At 37.7% G+C, this 18,876-nt stretch overlaps 1 protein-coding gene across 2 annotated transcripts in view; it reads left to right on the top strand.

The window, feature by feature from the left end:
• Nucleotides 1-18,876, top strand: part of LOC139138940 (uncharacterized) — a 37,659-nt gene that overhangs the window by 9,460 nt on the left and 9,323 nt on the right. For both annotated transcript variants that reach the window (XM_070707565.1, XM_070707566.1), the window contains exons 2-9: nt 2,216-2,365; nt 8,645-8,738; nt 9,327-9,476; nt 11,561-11,737; nt 14,935-15,063; nt 15,452-15,614; nt 16,299-16,417; nt 17,787-18,107. In XM_070707565.1, coding sequence (XP_070563666.1) covers nt 2,216-2,365; nt 8,645-8,738; nt 9,327-9,476; nt 11,561-11,737; nt 14,935-15,063; nt 15,452-15,614; nt 16,299-16,417; nt 17,787-18,107 — 1,303 coding nt within the window. The remainder of the gene's footprint in view (nt 1-2,215; nt 2,366-8,644; nt 8,739-9,326; nt 9,477-11,560; nt 11,738-14,934; nt 15,064-15,451; nt 15,615-16,298; nt 16,418-17,786; nt 18,108-18,876) is intronic.

Below are 18,876 nucleotides of genomic sequence, written 5' to 3'. Positions count from 1 at the left end.
AAAGGTTCACAAAAACACCTAATAATAGTGTGACGACGAGTCCCTGTGGTCTCACAGACTGACGGCTGGCACAGTATTTGATCATGATGGGGGTTGATCAACCCGGAAATATCACCAATTATAATATGCTTAGTTTGAATCCGGCAATCTGATTGGCTGGAGCCGGGGTTTATATTCTCAAAAAAAGGCCTGCGCTGCGTGACATTTTTGAGCTAGCCAAATTTCGAACTCCAGCTTGAAAGCTCAACGCGCCATAATATCGAACAATAGGGCTTTAGAAGTGGAGATTGAAGCTTGATGAATCCACAAATTAAGAGTTTGTGTAAACAGCGACGGCGATGTAACAACAACATCATTTTTAAAGCTCTTTTGAACGTTTTTTCGAACGTTTTTAAACATTTTTTGAACGTTTTTTCAAGTAAATTTAAATTTGATATGTAATCGCAATATCAATGCGTTGCGTTACCGTATTGTATGGAGTCAACTGTGCACGCACGCTTTCTAAAACCTTTATATCTCCTTTATATCTCCTGAACCCTCGTTCCAACTATGGTCCTAAATAACGACACTGTGCACTTGATATGAGGTTACAAACATGGATATGAGGTTACAAACGGTGCGCTCGGATACTTGGTTACTTTGTTCAGTGATTATTTCCCGCCAAATATGCTAATTTTCACCCCAGAGGTCTTATATCCGCAACCAAATGCCGTCACTTGCTGTTATAACCTTCCACAGCGTGCAAGGTCATTTTCCCAATGAATAATTACCGTTAAACATGGGCGTTCCTAAGGGATATTTCATGTCTAAACACCTGTCCCTTTCGCTATGCACACGAATTAACTTATTTAATCAAATTTGCAGATAATATTACACGGTTCCCCTTGCAAGGAAAAAATCCTTGAAAAAGTCCTTTATTCCATCAGCTATATCTATTTTAAACTCTTGATTCTGTCAATTTAAATTCAGTTTTTTACAAGTCCATTTTGTAGATCAATTTAGTATTACCGTGTTGTACACTGTCTGTTATGTTGATTACATGTCAATGATTGTGGGACTTAGTGTACTCAAAGGATCACTTTCTTTATATTTTTTGATTAAAGGAAAATAGAGTATTTGATTTGATATTTTGATTTGATTTATTTGATTTGATATTTTGATTTGATTTGATTTGATTTGATTTGATTTGATTTGGTTTGAAAATAAGTGGTGAACAAATTGAGACTTGATGAAGGGAGTGGAGGTAGGGTAAGAGGAAAGATCGAAACAGCGATATGAGAGAGAGAGAGAGAGAGAGAGAGAGAGAGAGAGAGAGAGAGAGAGAGAGAGAGAGAGAGCGGGCGATAGGTATTACCACGGATGATCTACTATAGTAGTCGCGCGTTCAAATACAGACTCAGAGCTTGATGTCCGATTTGTTTTTGCAAAAGTAACAAACATCACATTCATTCCACCAACGTCAAGTATATGTCCAATTCAGAAGATGATAAATCGGAATGTGCCAATTGCCTGCCACGATTGTTGTGCACGGTCAGGAATGCTAAACTTGTCTCTTAAACATACCAGTAAGTCAGCACGAATACGGTCGTATACATTTTCGTCTTATAAGAGACGACGCCACAGGTAAAATTTTAATATTAACTGGTCAAAGTCAATAATATTTGTCTTGCCTGTGGCAACGAAGAGATATTTTACTGGCTTTATTGCCATAACCTAAATACCAAAGGACCGGGCACCTGAAGTACATCCCTCCAATATAATTTCCTGCTTTGAGATCATCTAGGAGTCCTCTTCTAAAGACACGTTCCTCGCTTTTCGCCTTAGAAGGGTGCTGCTGTTGTTTGGTGTGGGATTTCACCTTGGGCTGCTCTGTACGAGTATATCATACATAAACGTTATGGTAATGTAACAGGCATACAGGTCATCCACCTGCACAAAGTGCATAACATTACAGGAGGAGGTGGTCGTTTATTACAATTCATGTGGTAAAATTTTCCCCGTGAGAACGTTTCCGCCTTTAAACTAGTGAACATGAAAAACTGATGAATTGATTTCCATTGATTTATTCAGAGCTAAGTTATAAGGCAGTGGGTGCAGGCTTGAGACATTTCTTCATGACATGATCCATGGATACTAGTATACCTATTGACTAAATCAATGCATGCAGTGTATGATTTTATTCACACGATTTGCCACTTGTTTTTTTTTCCGACAGCATTCCAATATGGCTGACATTGTGAAATTATTATTCATGATTGTAGCCATCACTTGTTACACCATTAATGAAGCGTCTTCAAGGGACTTCGATTGGTCATGTTATAGAAACAGAACGGCTGATGAAAGCTCCACCGATATATATACATTGGTAAGTCACTTGTCAATCTTCAATGATGAGGGTTTAAAAGGAGGACTTGCCGTTGCCTTAGTATTGCATGAAAATTCAAATGATACATGTTATAACGATACCCAATCACGATAACCAGCCATTGTCCTTTTCGGACACTTTAATTGAACCATAAAAGGCGATGGCAGAATGGACTATTTGCGACTCGTGACGAGATCAAGCATGGTTGATGGTCCATGCAGTCGATGACCAGGGTGGCATCTTGAATTTATAAAAGTAGATGGTAAATTATTTTCAATCGCACAGTATGCATTCCAAGTCTTGCTCACAATCGTAAACAATGTATAAGGCCAAAGTAATTGAATTCTTTGTTTTGCGTCCACTCTAAATGGAAAAAGGTACGCGTCTAAGCGGCTGAAAAACACACATAAGAAAATTAACACAATGTAATTTGATAGCAGCAAATAAAAAATTGTGACAAAATTTTAGTTCAGAAAAGCTAAGCGGTCATGTCCTAAAATTTACTATTCAAATACATTGTGTGTGTTTTTCATGGAAACCTTAAAAACCTACGCGGGTGGGAACGCAAAACAAAGAATTTAATTACTTTGGCCTAACCAGATGTGAACTGAATGTGCTCACGTGGTTTACAACAGGTTCATTACATAGTAGTACGCTTCAGAGAACAGTCAGATATCTGTCAGATCATTATCTATGGCAGGTTTCATCAATTTTAGCACAGTACTTTCGGAGTTAAATCACTAATTACAAAACTTCATTTAATATGCAAATGAGTTGTTTAATAACTTGACACTGCTCAATGCTTCATTGGACAATTAGACGTCTTTGAGATCAACATCTAAACCACGTTTCATCAAATTTAATACTCTCATTTCAGAGTAATATCACTAATAACGAAGTTCATTAAATATGCAAATGAACCCTTATTTAACCTGACACTGCTCAGTGCTTCACGCAACAACCAGATATTTATCAGATCATTATATGTGTAGCAGGCTTTACCATATTTGATGCCATAATTTTAGAGTTATATCACTAATTACAAAGTTCACTGTCATTACCGTCTCCACAGGAAGCCATTATATGAAAAAAAAATTTATAACTTCATTAACATGCAAGCGACACTAACCAAAATCTAATCAGTTCTTGCAAGTAGCATATGTTACCTGTCTACCAAATCTGACTTGAATCCGTTCAGATATTTTTCAGTTATCGTGTAAACAGACAGACAGACAAACAGACATTGCTAGGACATAAGCTCACGTGTGTGAACACGTGAGCTTATAAAACGAGTGAAAATGAATTTCGTCCGGACAGGAATTCAATCGTTGTTGACACACAAAACGCAACGTAATCATACTGCCGCGCATGCTTAACCACCTCTACGCAGGTTGTGCTGTGGCGTCTATAGAAACCCACGCTGGCAAAGAAATGTGCAAAAAGTAGGTGAAATGCCCGAAAGATATTTATCGACGCGCAAATCATGGTATTCAATGTGTTTACAGTGTTCCGACTTTAATGAGCTGTGCAAACATTTGACTGTTTTCAGTGCACAGCTACACTTATGATTGAGGCAGTCGAATGTCTTGTATATACGACTGCCGAGAGAATTCTTCGAAATTCACAATTCAAAATTCAGAATTGAAAAATCAACATTAAATACTTAAAAACGAGGCTTGACAAGCGCCATCTTGGTAGGATATGGTTAGTGTTTCGTAACTGTTTTGAGTTCGTCATCAAAGATTGTATTCTGATTTCATAGTTTCTGGCCCTAACATTCTTTTGTGAGCTTGGCTGTTTAAAGGTACTAATCTAGCTAATACTTTGGTTGCCCATAATGTGTAAAATACTTCATTTTAGTCAATGTTATGATCTTCTTGGAATACAAGTGCTAGGGATATGACGAGCCATCATAACCCTACCGGGACAATAGTCAATGTAGGTATTTTTACTCGACCGTTTTGACATAATATTGTATATGTAGACCTCATATTCAGGGAAGGACGGTTTTCGTAGAACTTGTTATTAAACAAATAAATAATGTAATAACGAGTAATTTACAGTGCCTGCTTCAAATTTCTACAAAACGGTGAGCGGTCGACAGCTGAATGGTAACTCGAATGATGACTGCAGTAAAATTCATGAAAAATAATGAGGTTAAATCTGAAGAAGGAAATCTCAAAAGGGGAAATGTCGCTTTCGGCCACGGCATTTTCGGGACAATACCATGGTACAACGATGATAAAGTCTCGAGTCGCACTGCATGGAAGCGGTCTGTTCAAAAGATGTTCATCTATGGTGTTGTCTTTCCTCGAGTCTTTCAGGATGTTTTCCGTGTATTAGGCACAATCAAATCACTAGTATATTCCGCCAAGTGTGCTGAAAATCAGCGTGCTTTATTGATGACGAGTGAATTTAAAGACACGATGAGATCGGACAGACTTGAACTGAAAATTTATGTGCATGTATCGAAGACACATCGTTAAGTCACTATCCCTTTCTTGACTTCTGACTTCTGAGCGGAGTTTTTACAGGAAATGAGAAAACGTGCATATAGCAACACAACACCCATATCGAAAATTTGACTTTGATTTAATTTCCATGTAAACTGTCTTTTACCAAATTGAATGTAGATTTCATTACGACGTAGGATTCTTTATTTAGAGAGTCGGAGTAGAAAAATGTAATAGACACGGGATGTGCATGTCGTGTTTTTGTTTGCCTTTTTACCAACATCACGCGTTAAAGCTATATAAGACTAACAATCACTCACTGCAGTAGCTTGTGCACACCATGTCGTTTACCAAACATGTCCAGGCGTTCAGGAGGTACGGGGTTTAGATGTTTTCAGATTTACGGTGTGCAGTTTCGAATATTTTGCCAAAATTACGGCCTGAAAACTGAGTAAATGCACGATACCGAATCGCCTTTCAGCTTTTCAGGCTGGCTTTTTAGTTCCCATGGACACCGTCCGGGGGGGGGGGGGACTTATAGGTTTGGTCATATCCGTGCGTCCGTCCGTCCGTTCACACAGATATCTCAGAGATGCCTTGAGTGATTTCATTCAAACTTGGTACAAGGATTACCCCTTATATCATACATACGCACAATTTGTTTTACAATATGATCAAATATGGCCACATGGCGGCCATTTTGTTACAATGTTTTCATGTCCTGAGCCATAACTCAGGCAAGTTTCGACCGATTTTATTCAAAGTTTAAGGTACAAGGACATTGACTTATGTCATACATATGCACATGGATTTATTTCACGATACGATTCAATATGGCCGCTTGGCTGCCATTTTGTTACGAATTTTTTATGTCCGTGGCCATATCTCAGACATGTATCAACTGATTTTATTCCGAGTTGGTACAAGGACATTGACTTATGTCGTACATATGTATGTCGATTTGTTTCATGATATGATCCAATATGGCCGCATTGCGGCCATTTTGTTTCATTTTTTACTTGTCCATAGCCATAACTCTGGCAAGTCTCAACCGATTTTATTCAAAGTTGGTACAAGGACATTGACCTATGTCATACATATGCAGATGGTTTTGTTTCACGATATGATTCAATATAGCCGTGTGGTGGCCATTTTGTTTCATTTTTTTATGTCCAGAGCCATAACTCAGGCACGTCTCCATCGATTTTATTCAAAGTTGGTACAAGGACATTGACCTACATCATAAGTATGCATGTCTATTGGTGTCACAATCCAATGCAAAATGGCTGCCTGGTGGCCATTTTGACATGTTTTTTTATGTACAGAGCCATAATTCAGACATATTTGCACCAATATTATCCAAAGTTGGTACAAGGACATTGACCTTTGTCATACATATGCACATCAATTTGTTTCATGACATGTATCAGTATCATGTCAATTATTGAATTTTCGTAATTAGGCTAATGTGTCAAAAATGGTGCATCAAATTTCATGAAACTTGGTACAGATGTTAGGCTAACATTGCTTTAACAGTGAATAAAGACATTTATCAGTGTCATGTTAATGAATTTGTAATAACATATGTATAATGAACTTTCCTAATTAGAGTGATATGTCCACAAATACTGCATCAAATTTGATGAGACTTGGCATAGTGTTGTAAGTACTGTTCAATGACACATAGCAGAATTGTTTAAATTAATTGCTAATTTGCATTTACATGAATTTGTTGTTTAGGACGAATGTCCGGAAGCACTGCATCAAACTTCATGAAATATGGGACAGGTGATAATCTGTCAGTGTTATGATACGATTCAAAAATGTTTGGCAACATCCTGTCAATTAGTTACCAACTTGCTCATTTAATGGTCTTTTGCAATTAGGATGGCAGCCTACGTTGGTTTTATGTTTTCACCACCATGGAACTCATTCCCGGCCATTCAGCCCCATCTGTATTGCAGTATTTTTAATCACAGAACTACTTAATAAAGAAGACTTCTAATTTAATTACTCATGAACAAGTGGGGACTGTGTCATCAACGATGACTTGTGTTTTGAACAGTTTAATTGTTCAACCTGATACGGTGATTTATCATTTTTGGGGAAATTGAACTCGAAATATCGTCATCGGATTTTTGCACTTTGAAAAGTTCTTCCGTTGAAGGGAGGAGGAGTTGGTTTGAGGTCAAATGCCATGAGTTTGGTTTTCTATGCACGTGTTTAATTTATTGACGGTCCCTTCCACGTACTCTTGCAAATCTCCCTTTCATCGTCGATTCCACTCGTGCGTGCGACTATACATCAATCTCGCACACTCTTACTTAAACGGTATTATTCTTTTCTCCATAGCTCTTAAAGTGGCACTCCCACTTGGTAACATTTTTAAAGCACATTTTTTTAATGCCAACGGTCGATATTTGACGTGGCGACTGAGCGTGAATCGCGAGATATCGATAAAAACATGTCTCTAAAAAAGTAAAAGTTTGAATTCCGGTGGCCCACCTAAATTCAGCTTCCGAACATCGAACATTCGGCAATGGGGCCATTGTCAACTAAGCTATGGAGTAAGAGTCTACGCTGACGCTGCTGTACGCCACAGTACCGCTGGCGTTGGTCATGGCCCGTGGGAGAAAGCTGAGTCTGACTGACTTGGCGTATAAACGAAAAATATTTTTTTTGATTCCACCAGAATTCGCATAGGTGACTAGCACAGTTACGTGCGGTTGATACATAGCGGCCGCCGCGTGGTATGCATAGACGCATGCCAAGCGCGCATACCACGTGCGCGGCGTACTGTGTGGCAGAGGACAAAATGTAGTCATCAGAGGCGGCTAATATTTGACTCGTAAAGACTGATGTTTATGTGGTATTGATTAAAAATATAATACAACCGATTCAAAATAATAAAACCGACAAAACTAAGGAGAAGTTTGAAAAAATCTACCTGAGGTACAGGCAAAATGCTGTATCTAAAGTCTTTGTAGTGGAAAGTAAATTAATTGCATCGTTCGGACTTATTGTAGACTCCCTAGAATATCGTCAATCAGCACATCAACAAACCTTCGGGGGATTTCGGGTCAAAATCAGAAACGATCGTAAAACTTCGGGATGTGAAAAATACGCTCTGGAAATGACATGTTTTTATCGATATCTCGCGATCCGCGAGCAGTCGCCACGTCAAATACCGACCGTTTGCATTTAAAAAATGTGTTTTAAATATGTTACCAAGTGGGGAGTGCCTCTTTAAACACGCGCACGTGAGCACAGGGAGAAGCAAGCACGAACTTGATTCTCTATGACATATATTGAATATTCACTTTAAAATATTGACACGGACAAGCCTAAACGGTAACTTTTTAGCCCCTTCTGTTTGCTGACCACGCTAATCTCGCCTATGGGTAATTATCTACTGTTTTTAATGTGGAGGATCCGGAATTACTGCCAAAACTAAACACAAATGTTAACGGTTAGTGAAAGAAAAACTGTTAAAGAGTATTTACTCATTGCTAAATTGGACAGTCAGACCCCAGTTTGGCTTGTATGTATACACAGGCGTTTTACTTGTAACATTTACATGTGAGTATCAAACTCGATTAATTAGAAGTATTTGCTTTTCCATTTGACACGAATGGGCTAAATTATTTAACATTCAGGTGCCCTCACGGTCACTCGTGCCCGCAGGCGTTACAAAATTTTGTTCTGTCAATTAAACTTACCTTCGCACTCTCTGTACTTTTGGTTGTGCAAATAAAGAGAACACCATGGTTACTACTCCAAAGAAGCTGTGTTCTCAATTACTTAAGACTGCTGCTTTGAATTATAGGGCCAAGATGTTGTATCGATTGACATAACGGAACCACCTAACTCTGAACTGTTACTGGTGGGATTCGAAACAAGAGTCTTCGTCGAAGATAAGTGTAAGTTTGATTCACAGGACTGGCAATTTTAAGTTTCAATGTAGCTGAGGTTTGTCCCACAATGAAATAGATGGAAAGAATGCGACGCAACGATAGTGTTGACTGTAAGGCACTGTTTTTTTACACGATACTATACTTTTCTCCATAGCTCAACAAAGTTGCAATTATATATATATATATATATATATATATATATATATATATATATATATATATATATATATATATATATATATTCTATTTCCTAAGCCAAATAGGACCGCTATCAAAGTCCAATTGATCTGTCTTGGTTAGTTAGATGGAGTTCGCAATCGTTCTTTTAGCAATAGTGAGTGAGTAGACTAAGTGTGTAAAGAAATGCTGAGAGAAAATTTGCTGAGAGTTTTGATGTTTTCGATAATACTGATAGTCTTAAATCGTTATCGGAACATTTGGTAATAGTTTAAAGCAATCGACTTTATAGTGAATCGTAAAGAAAAGGATGAATCACCAGCTTATCAAAAAGGAACAGAAATGTGTGACATTTAATAAAACATTTAAATCACATTTATGATCAGCCAAGAGCACATGTTTTTATTTATTAAATAGGTTCTTTGGCTGTTTATTTACACTCCGATTGGACGCCTATTCCGCATTTCATCGATCATCATGCCGCCGACGTGGTTTGTCAAACCTATCGACCAATCACAATGGACGTAACGTTGATCAGAGTTGGTGATGGTAATGACCGAACTGTAGGTTAGTATTGCTGATCTTTTCTTGATAGTTATACTAACCTTATTAGATGCATTGTTGTGAATTGTTACTCAAGCTTGTGAAAAGGTTCATTTTATATAGCGGACATTCAAACAATGTAACACTATCATGAACAGTCTTATGACTATCTGGACGATAAAAAACACTGTTTTTTTAATTTGTTATCATGCCAGCTGTATGAAATACTTTTCACTTTGTCATCTCTCCGTCCATATTCAGTTCTCTGGACACACATATTGGAGAGATTGAAGAGAGCTTTGATAAATTCTATTGCATACCCTTGCTCGCGTTCGCTTTTTTTGCCACTCAAAGGGTGACTTTTATGGTGTTCTTTCGGTATACTAGCACTCGAGAGTAGGCAACTTGGGGGTTTTTTTTGAAACCCTTTTTTCTTACATAAATACCATATTTATAAAACCTATTCTAAAAAATCCTTCAGCTGTAACGTTATTTCGCAATACCCATTCAGAAATATATTTAACGAAAAAATTAAGTTGCAATAATTATTATTACTATGTCGTATAGCGTGCGTATCATTGACCGCTTTAACAATCTCATCTTTTTGTATGCATGTGGTTTTGGGACTTACTTTGTTGTTGTTGTTGATGATGATTATGGTCGTGGTGGTGGTGGTGGTGGTGATGATGATGATGATGGTGATGAGAATGCTATTGCTGTTGTTTATTTGTCTATAGGGTTTTTAGTTAACGTATTTATTCAGTAATGTAGGCAACAAGGCTAAATTCCCAGACGCATAAGACTATATAGGTTACTGCGAGTGATATCGAAGGATTCATCTAAGACTGCGGCATTACATGTTATGTAAATAATCTAAAGTAGATAGTTTTAAAATGAAATGCGGACTTTTTCTACATCACTTCCTACACGAACGCCATAGATTTTCCATCCAGTGAATATGTATTGGACGTATATCACAATTAAACATTCGAAAAGCTATACGAACGTTTTCGTGGTGAAATTCCGTAATACATATCTTTAAAGATTAAACAGACCCTTCTTAGTTTCCATCAGGTCTATAGGTCTTCTTCATTTACCTTGCATTGCGTTATTTATTTTCTTGGTTTGAATTGTTTTATTGTTTGAGTCTTTTTGAAGTGAACATGCTCGTCGGGCAAAATATTTGTTAATGGAAGATCAAATTTGAAATTCATAAATAAACAAACGAATTTAAGGCATCAAACATGAAACACATTTGTCAGAATTAATGTACTTGTCTGATAATTTTACAGCTTGTTCAGAGATGTTATTGTTGCAAATATCGCTGCTGTTTCGCACACGTGTGTAGTTCGTCTCATTTTTTTCCTTTTAATGAAGGCCCGGAAGCCTCTGTGGTTACTGGTCTTTCTTCGAAAACACCAAATGGTTGACTGAAACTCATTTATTACTGACTATTTTCAAACAGCCAATCAAGTTGAGAATGTTCCAAGTTTTACTCCTTAAGTTGGTGTTAATAAGGATTATCTTCTTATCAGATATAACATTTCAAACCTCTGCACAGTGCCAGTCTTACCGATGAGACGAGCTATAAAAGTCCTTGTTTATCGTCAAAACTATCATTTTACAATTGACCTATCACAACACATCACTTGGAGGCTGTATTTAGTGATAGAGTCATAAGTTTCAGTCATGAAGCTGGTATCTAGTATATTAAAATGCCCATATTTCGGGCTCATGACAGCAACAGCTTTGACATGTGGCCTGCCTTTGCTTCAGTCTTAAACTTGGATGCCAATGTGCTTTCATAGGATGCTTCATTCTATTGGCAATGCTAAAGCACAAACAAAGGTTTTACATTCCTGAAAATGCCAAGTGCTGTTGTATCCCTATACTCGTCCTTTTCTTGGATGTTTATATGCTTAACGTTAAACAACTGTGTACGTTTTGGTTGTAACGTTTTCTCTTTTCAGAAGACAGCCGTTAGCCGCGATGCATATCAAGGAATTTCGTAAAAGTCTCATACGACCATAAATCCAAAGAATCGATGACAGTAACAATGATTCGTTACGTCGACACGACATGTTTTTCTGTTCATTCTATGTTTACAGTTAATCCGGACGATTTGGATCATCCTATTCCAAGGCATTGGTTGCAGAGAGGGCTAGTGATTGAACTTAAGTTTCCAAGTTTCTCGTATCTCGGCAAACTCCTGATGGTCTGCACTCCTGAGTATTTTGGCGCCCTTTACGATCATGCAGATTTTGAGATCGTAATAGATATGCCGGGTAAGAATATGTACTGCCGATATTTATATTCAAATTTCCTCCATTTTCCGCCTTGTCTGTGAGTCTGTCTGTGTGTCTGTCTGTGTGTCTGTCTGTGTGTGTGTGTGTGTGTCTGTCTGTCTGTCTGTCTGTATGTATGTACGTATGTATGTCAAGGTACTAGGTCTTCTTCGTACAGGTTTGTCCATGAAATAAATAGTCTTTAGGGAGCGTTCAGTTATTACGAACGGGCGTGGGCCGGTCAATCCGGGGGTCATCTTAAATTTGAAAACTGCAAGGGAGGTCCTGTATTTCTAAACAACACAGACGGGGTCACTTGATTTTCATAAATATCCACCCCGTCAAAAGCAGTTTCAGTGTACACAAATATTCTGGGAAATAAAAATGATTCTCTGTATGATTTCATTCTCTGAAGTCATTTCACCGTAAATCTGTATAAAAGTATATGTATTATATGTCTCATTAACATCTTGCCTTGGCAACTCTATACAGGCTCGTCTTCTCGTAAATTGAGCTCGCTTGGGGCAATAAACAATTCCCATCAGCCTTCGGCCAAGGTAAGGCAATGATTACGTGCAAACTATATGTTTAAACTGAAACCTGGCAGAGTATTCCACTACAGGGAGCATATCCTTGATCAAGCACTTTTACTGTAGTTTACTTTGCTTCTCCTTACCCTAGGAACGGTTGATACCTTGGCCTATAAAGTGGCCATTTTACCCCTTCATGACCTTATATCCTGGCAGTTTTGGTGATATGAGGGAATTTCAAATACAACATTTTCTTCTGAAAAAAATGAAAAAATGCACATTTCCCTTGGAAGTGAGGCCCGGTGGAAATGTGGTTGAACGTTACAGAGTTTCAATCAACATAGGCCAGTAAACGTACATCAGCAGAAATTCTAGTATGTGTGGTTAAAGAAAGAATGACGGAAATGGTCATGTAGGTACTAGGTTTTGGTTCAATGAATTTAATTTTGCAAAATGAAAATGATTCTAACTTAAAAAAGCAAATCGAAAAGTAAAGGAAATCTAAAGTCAATTTTCATTCGAGAGACAAAATCAAAAGAAAAATTCAAACTCGAAATGAAAATTAATTTCATTTTGAAGATTTAAAATGATTCTTACTTTAAAAACGAAAATCAAAACGTAAAGGAAATCTAAAGTCTATTTTCGTTCGCCAGATACAATCAAAAGCAAAATCAAACTCGAAATGAAAATTAATTTTAATTTTTAGAATGAAAATGAAAAATGAAAAACGGAAAGGAAAGCTTATTTAATTTCCATTCGAGAGATAACATCAAAGGCAAAATCAAACTCGAAATGAAAATTAATTTCATATTTAGGAATGAAAATGTACATCCAAAACGTAAAGGAAATTTAGATTCAATTTTCATTCGAGAGAAAAAATCAAAACCGAAATAAAGCTACAAATGTAAATGAATTCCATTTTCAAGAATGAAAATAATTCTTTCTTTAAAACGAAAATCAAAACGTAAAGGAAATCTAATGTCAATTTTCATTCGAGAGATAAAATAAAAAAAAATCAAACTCGAAATGAAAATTAATTTCATTTTCAAGAATGAAAATGATTTTTACTTTAAAACAAAAATCAAAACGTAAAGGAAATCTAAAATCAATTTTCATTCGAGAGCTAAAATCAAAAGCAAATTAAAACTCGAAATGAAAATTAATTTCATTTTGAAGAATGAAAATGAAAAATGAAAACGTAAAGGAAATCTAAAGTCAATTTTTATTCGAGAGATAAAATCAAAAGCAAAATCAAAATCGAAATGAAAATTAATTTAATTTTCAAGAATGAATATGATTGTAACTTTAAAAAACGAAAATCAAAATGAAAAGGTCACTTAAAGTCAATTTTCACTCAAGAGAAATAATCAAAATCAAAACCAAACTCAAAATAGAAATTAAAATCAAAATGCGAAGGAAATCCAAAGTCAAAATCAAAGTTTAAATTAAAGCATTGAAAGTGATTTAATGAGCCTCCTTGGTTGCTGTAGTGTTGAGAAGTACACGATATGTACACTGTATGTACAAGAACTGAACAAATGCTGGACTTGCTCCAAGTTTGTGGGCATATAAATATTAAAACAGAACAGCTGACTGATCACATTAAGGTAGAACGCACCTCGGGGACAGATATTCGGACTCTCAAACTTTTACAATTCTCTTCTGATATACCACATGTGGGGGTTCATTTTAAAGCGCTTGGTGAAAGAAAACTTTTCACTGGATTAGTTTTTCGAATTTCGAAAATTTGTATTTTTCTCTATAGAGTTAACACAGGGATGGCGGCCATTTTGAATTTCGAATATCGGTAAATCTTGAGTAAATTTGTTTCTCTAGTACCAAATGTGCACATTGACCCCCTATTTTCATTCTTGATTTTGAAAGAGAATGATTGAAAGATTCCTTGAGGAAAGCTTGAGCAAAAGCTAAGTCTTTCACTTTCGAGGTGCATATTACCTTAAGAAGTAGGCCATCGCATAGATCGTTGGGTCGTGAATGCGATGGCCCACGTGCACACCAATAAGTAACCGCTGCCAAGACATGCCATGCGACTGGGGGGCAGTCCGAACAAATACTTAATTCGTCAAAATTTGTCAAGCAAAGGGAATAAAGGAGACAAAATCAAAGCAGTTTCCTGTGATGTACTCAAGAGGGAACGGAAACACGTGGAAACTCAGAGAATGATCGTAAATTATTTGGAAACTGTTCAAAATACATATAGTGACAGTGACACTGCCATATTGAACTCAGAGCATTTTGCCGAGGAAGAGGAGGATGATGTTGTAATCCATGAAATTAGTAGCAGCACAAGTGATGAAGAACTTTAGAACTTTCCAAGGCACAGTATACAGTATTCTGGAAGAAGAGCAGAATCTTGGAAAACTTCTCTTTTTCACTGATTTTATATAGTATCTATTCACTGGTAATGGCCAGTGTTATATTCAAAATTGGATCAACCCTTACTCAAGCAAGGGGATGTCATGAAATTTTTGTCATCTTAAAAGGGGGTCATCAATATTTTGGGACAATGGGTAGGGGGCTTCACTCATTGTGACTGATGCACAGGAAGAATTTGCCGGCCCACCGCCAGCCATAAAAACTGAACGCTCCCTTATCGCATGAGAATATTTATCATATACCATTCATGATGAGTTTCATCTCATGCAGGATGTCCCCCAGACAAATACGGCAATGAATGTAGCAGGAATTGCCACTGCTCGAATGGTGCTTTATGTCACGACTTCAACGGGGCTTGTTACTGTCAGAAAGGTTGGACCGGAGAAAACTGCGATGTCGGTATGTGTAGCCGCTTTGTTTAAATTTGTTTGAAACCATTCGATGGTTCGTTTTTATGTCGAATTGCATTGTTAACAGTAATATATTACGCTGATAATAATATTCATGTAACTCTCGATTGAGGCTACGTCAAGCTAGTTACTTCATAGGGAACTCTTCCTCCTTGTTTATGTGTGTCTGTGTTTGTTTTACTGTTATTTTCGGGTCCTCTCGCAACAGACTGCAAGCGCAGTGTATCACGAATATAGCACTGTAAGTTTTACTTCTCGACCAATCAGATCGCATCGTTTTCGCCATCAAGGTACTCGTAGGAAATTATCCTACATGTCGAGGTCGACGTTATCCTTTACGACATAATGAGGCTTCTATTCGTATTGCTTTAAAACAGTAAATCCCGTTCTTGAGACAAGCCAATCACCGGAGACAGTGCTTTATACCGGGAATGTTGCTCTTACGTGCATAACATACGGTATGATCACGAGCACCATGGGATGGTATAAGAATGGCAGAACTGTGAAGGAAATGGAAAGATACACCCTTCGACGAGATAGGTAAGTGTGGATGAGATTCTGACTGGAATTTATATTACATTGTCTATGCAGAATGCCAGTCGCCAAACTATATGATAAATTTCTATTGCCCAGCGATCAGATGTATGTCTATTCGGATACAAACGTGGTGCGCAATATATCAACAATCTATAAATTAAAATAAGGAAACGGAATCATGTCACATCAGAATTAAAGAGTATCTATTTTATCGTTTTCGAAGTTTTGCTTCAGTCGCATCTATACAGCTACAATTTTTATATAAACTCCCCTGCAGGTACTGGGGAGGACCTGAATTGACGAGAAATGCACCGTTCAGGTTCAATCCAGAACTGCCTGTTTTATTCACTCTAGACATGCGTGTGAATTGCTATGTTTGTCAGGTCAAAGATGAAGGTAGATATGCCATGGCGTAAATGTACTACGGAGCATCACAATTGACACATCGTCCCGACGGCACAGCTATGGTGGGTCAACATGCATGGTATAGTCTCCAAAACCAACGCGGGCGTAAAGGCGTTAAGGCGTATATGACTTTAAAGCTATGTACTATTGGGACTTGCGATTAACAATATTGATCCATGTATTGTTTTTCTGTCTGTCTGACCGTCTGTCTGTCTGTCTGTCTGTCTCTTTGTCTCTCTGTCCGTCTATCCGCCTCTCTGTCTGTCTTTTTTCTTTCTTCAGCAACGTTCTCACACTAGAAATCTCACATGTGCATCACTACGATGATGGTATATACATATGCTCGGCTGAGACATTAGATGGGCAAACGTTGAGTTCAACCATCAATTTGACATCATCAGGTATGTCCGTCAGTCTTTTTTTGTACTGCAACGTACGTGATCAGATTCAAAGATTACGCAGACTAACTTCTTGTTGAAGTATCTTCAACAGCTGCAATAAAACACTCAATAATGAAGGCTATTACCGATCTTACTAAAATATATCAACATGTCTACTTTCGTAATACACTAGGTAGCCAACCCGGCGGCGGCACTACTATGACAGGACGGTTGGGTACCCATGCTGTTCCGCATCATCTCAAAGCACCCCTTGTCAGGAATTTTCGACGATAAAGACACTCTTATTTTGAGAGATATGGGAGAAAATTAGACCAAAAACGCCCCTTCATTTAGAAGATGTAGGAGAGGAGTAATTTCAAAACACAGTAACTGCCATGTCAATGCAATGAGGTTGTTTTAACACAAAATAAAGTCAAGTGTTGTCGTCTGTACCAGCTGATCTTCATTGCAGTCTGAAGCTACTTGACAATTTTTGTTCAAAATATTGTCTACGATTATGCCACTGTTTAAAACAATCTCATTTTCTATTTAGGCCTAGCATGGCTGTACATCTAAGAACACATTTATCAGGATTGAAAGGGACGTTTCATCCAGCAGCTTTCGGAAAAATACCCCTTTTCTTGTTTCACAGACCTTAATAATGTACAAAGAACGCCCCCCCCCCCTTTTTCCGTGGTTTTTGGAACACGCACGGGTACACGTTTACCCTTAGAGTGCCACCATAGGATTAGTCACCAAGTAATACATCTAAAACTTCTAAAAGCAATAAGTTCAAGGAAATAGAGGTCAATTTGACACTACGGAATTGAAAACGATTTTGCAAGGGACGAGGCTCAAAGGTTCTACGCGCTTGAGGGAAAGAAGACTCTCAAATGTTTACAACGCTTTTCCTCTATACCACTTTTGTGAGCTCATTTTGAAGAGTTCGGCGTTAATGAAGGTCCCACCTTCTTTTTTTTAAATCGAAAATATGATTTCCTGTAGAGTTGAATGGCAAAATTCTCATTGTGCCCCAAAATTTCTATTCTTGATTTCAAAAAAGAACGTTTCTTCTTGGGAAAGTTAACGTTTCGAACCAAATACTACCATCACGATGTGTCCTACGATTCAGACAGAATTAATTTAACTAATCTTAAATTGTTAAGTATCCAAATCGAAATAATTGAATCTGAGAATTCCATCAACGTTATAACATGCGAGGTACAAGTGTAGTGCTTGTTGTATGACGAACGAATGATATTCCGACAAGTATTTGCACATTGTGAGAGTGGTAAGGACCAGTCACTGACTGAACTACAGATACTTATTTTTAAACTTCACAAAAGCAAGGCGGTCGAGTTTCTCATCAAACCTTTTGGTATCTCTGTAGATCAGCAAAGTTTCGTTGAAGAGCCAGCAGACATAACAGTTATTGCAGGAAGTGACGCAACCTTCAGGTGTGCAGTAGCCAATAGAGTGGGAGAACTTCGGTGGTACGCCGATGCCGAAACATTAGTGGCCATTGGAGACGACATAATCGCCGATTGGGGACAGGCGCGCTTTAGTGTTGACAGCGATTACGAGAAGGGAATATACAATCTAAACATCACTAGAGTGAACACCGGCGATGATCGCGAATATCACTGTGAAGTTGGGCCAGGATTCGATCAAGGTGCCATTACTTCTAGCTTTGCTCAGTTGACGGTGTTAGGTAAGTACTTTTAAGATTGTGCGAGTGCTGGCCGGCACTTACGTCAGCCTTCCCCAATAGGTCCTTTGACTGATTAACTTCTCGATTGATCGGTTTTGTTCGATTATGATATTAATCCAGTCGATTCAATCGCTAATATTCCAAGGCTACACCTATCGCATGATCGATGCGTGGCTATTCATGAGTAAGTTTCCTTTTTCTCTTTCGTTAAAGCTGGGTGTAATACCAACATCGAGATCAGAAAACACGTTTCTTCACAAAATCACTTGTTTCTGTTATTTAAAGATAAACCACGAAAGTGAAGTTAAATTATGCACAATCTCGCTTTGGCAGTAGCATTTCTAGATGTCTGTGTTTTAAGACATGTATAGCTGCAAAATAATGTGGACTTGGAGACTCAGTGCGCATCTGAGTAGATTTTTATTATTAGGATCGATATCTTCTGAAAGCAAGTCTCTAAACTTTTTCCTGTTATTCTAATTATCTGAATGCATTTTTTAAATAAAAACTCTGATATTTCCTTTTGTGTGAAGGCATGTTAACCTCACTAGCTTAGGGGCCTGTTCTAACACTGCTAACTACTATTTTACCACAGGCTGTGTGAGCACTCGCCGAAATAGAGCAAGGCATTTGCGTACTACACACATTGATATGTTAGAATAGAATATCATATGTATGTATGTATGTATGTATGTATGTATGTATGTATGTATGTATGTATGTATGTATGTCTGTCTGTCTGTCTGTCTGTCTGTCTTATGTATGTAAG

The sequence above is a fragment of the Ptychodera flava genome, chromosome 8 (assembly GCF_041260155.1).
Source record: "Ptychodera flava strain L36383 chromosome 8, AS_Pfla_20210202, whole genome shotgun sequence".
Lineage (NCBI taxonomy): Eukaryota > Metazoa > Hemichordata > Enteropneusta > Ptychoderidae > Ptychodera > Ptychodera flava.
The sequence above is the reverse complement of the archived record's forward strand: the minus strand, read 5'-3'. Positions and strand labels throughout refer to the sequence as shown.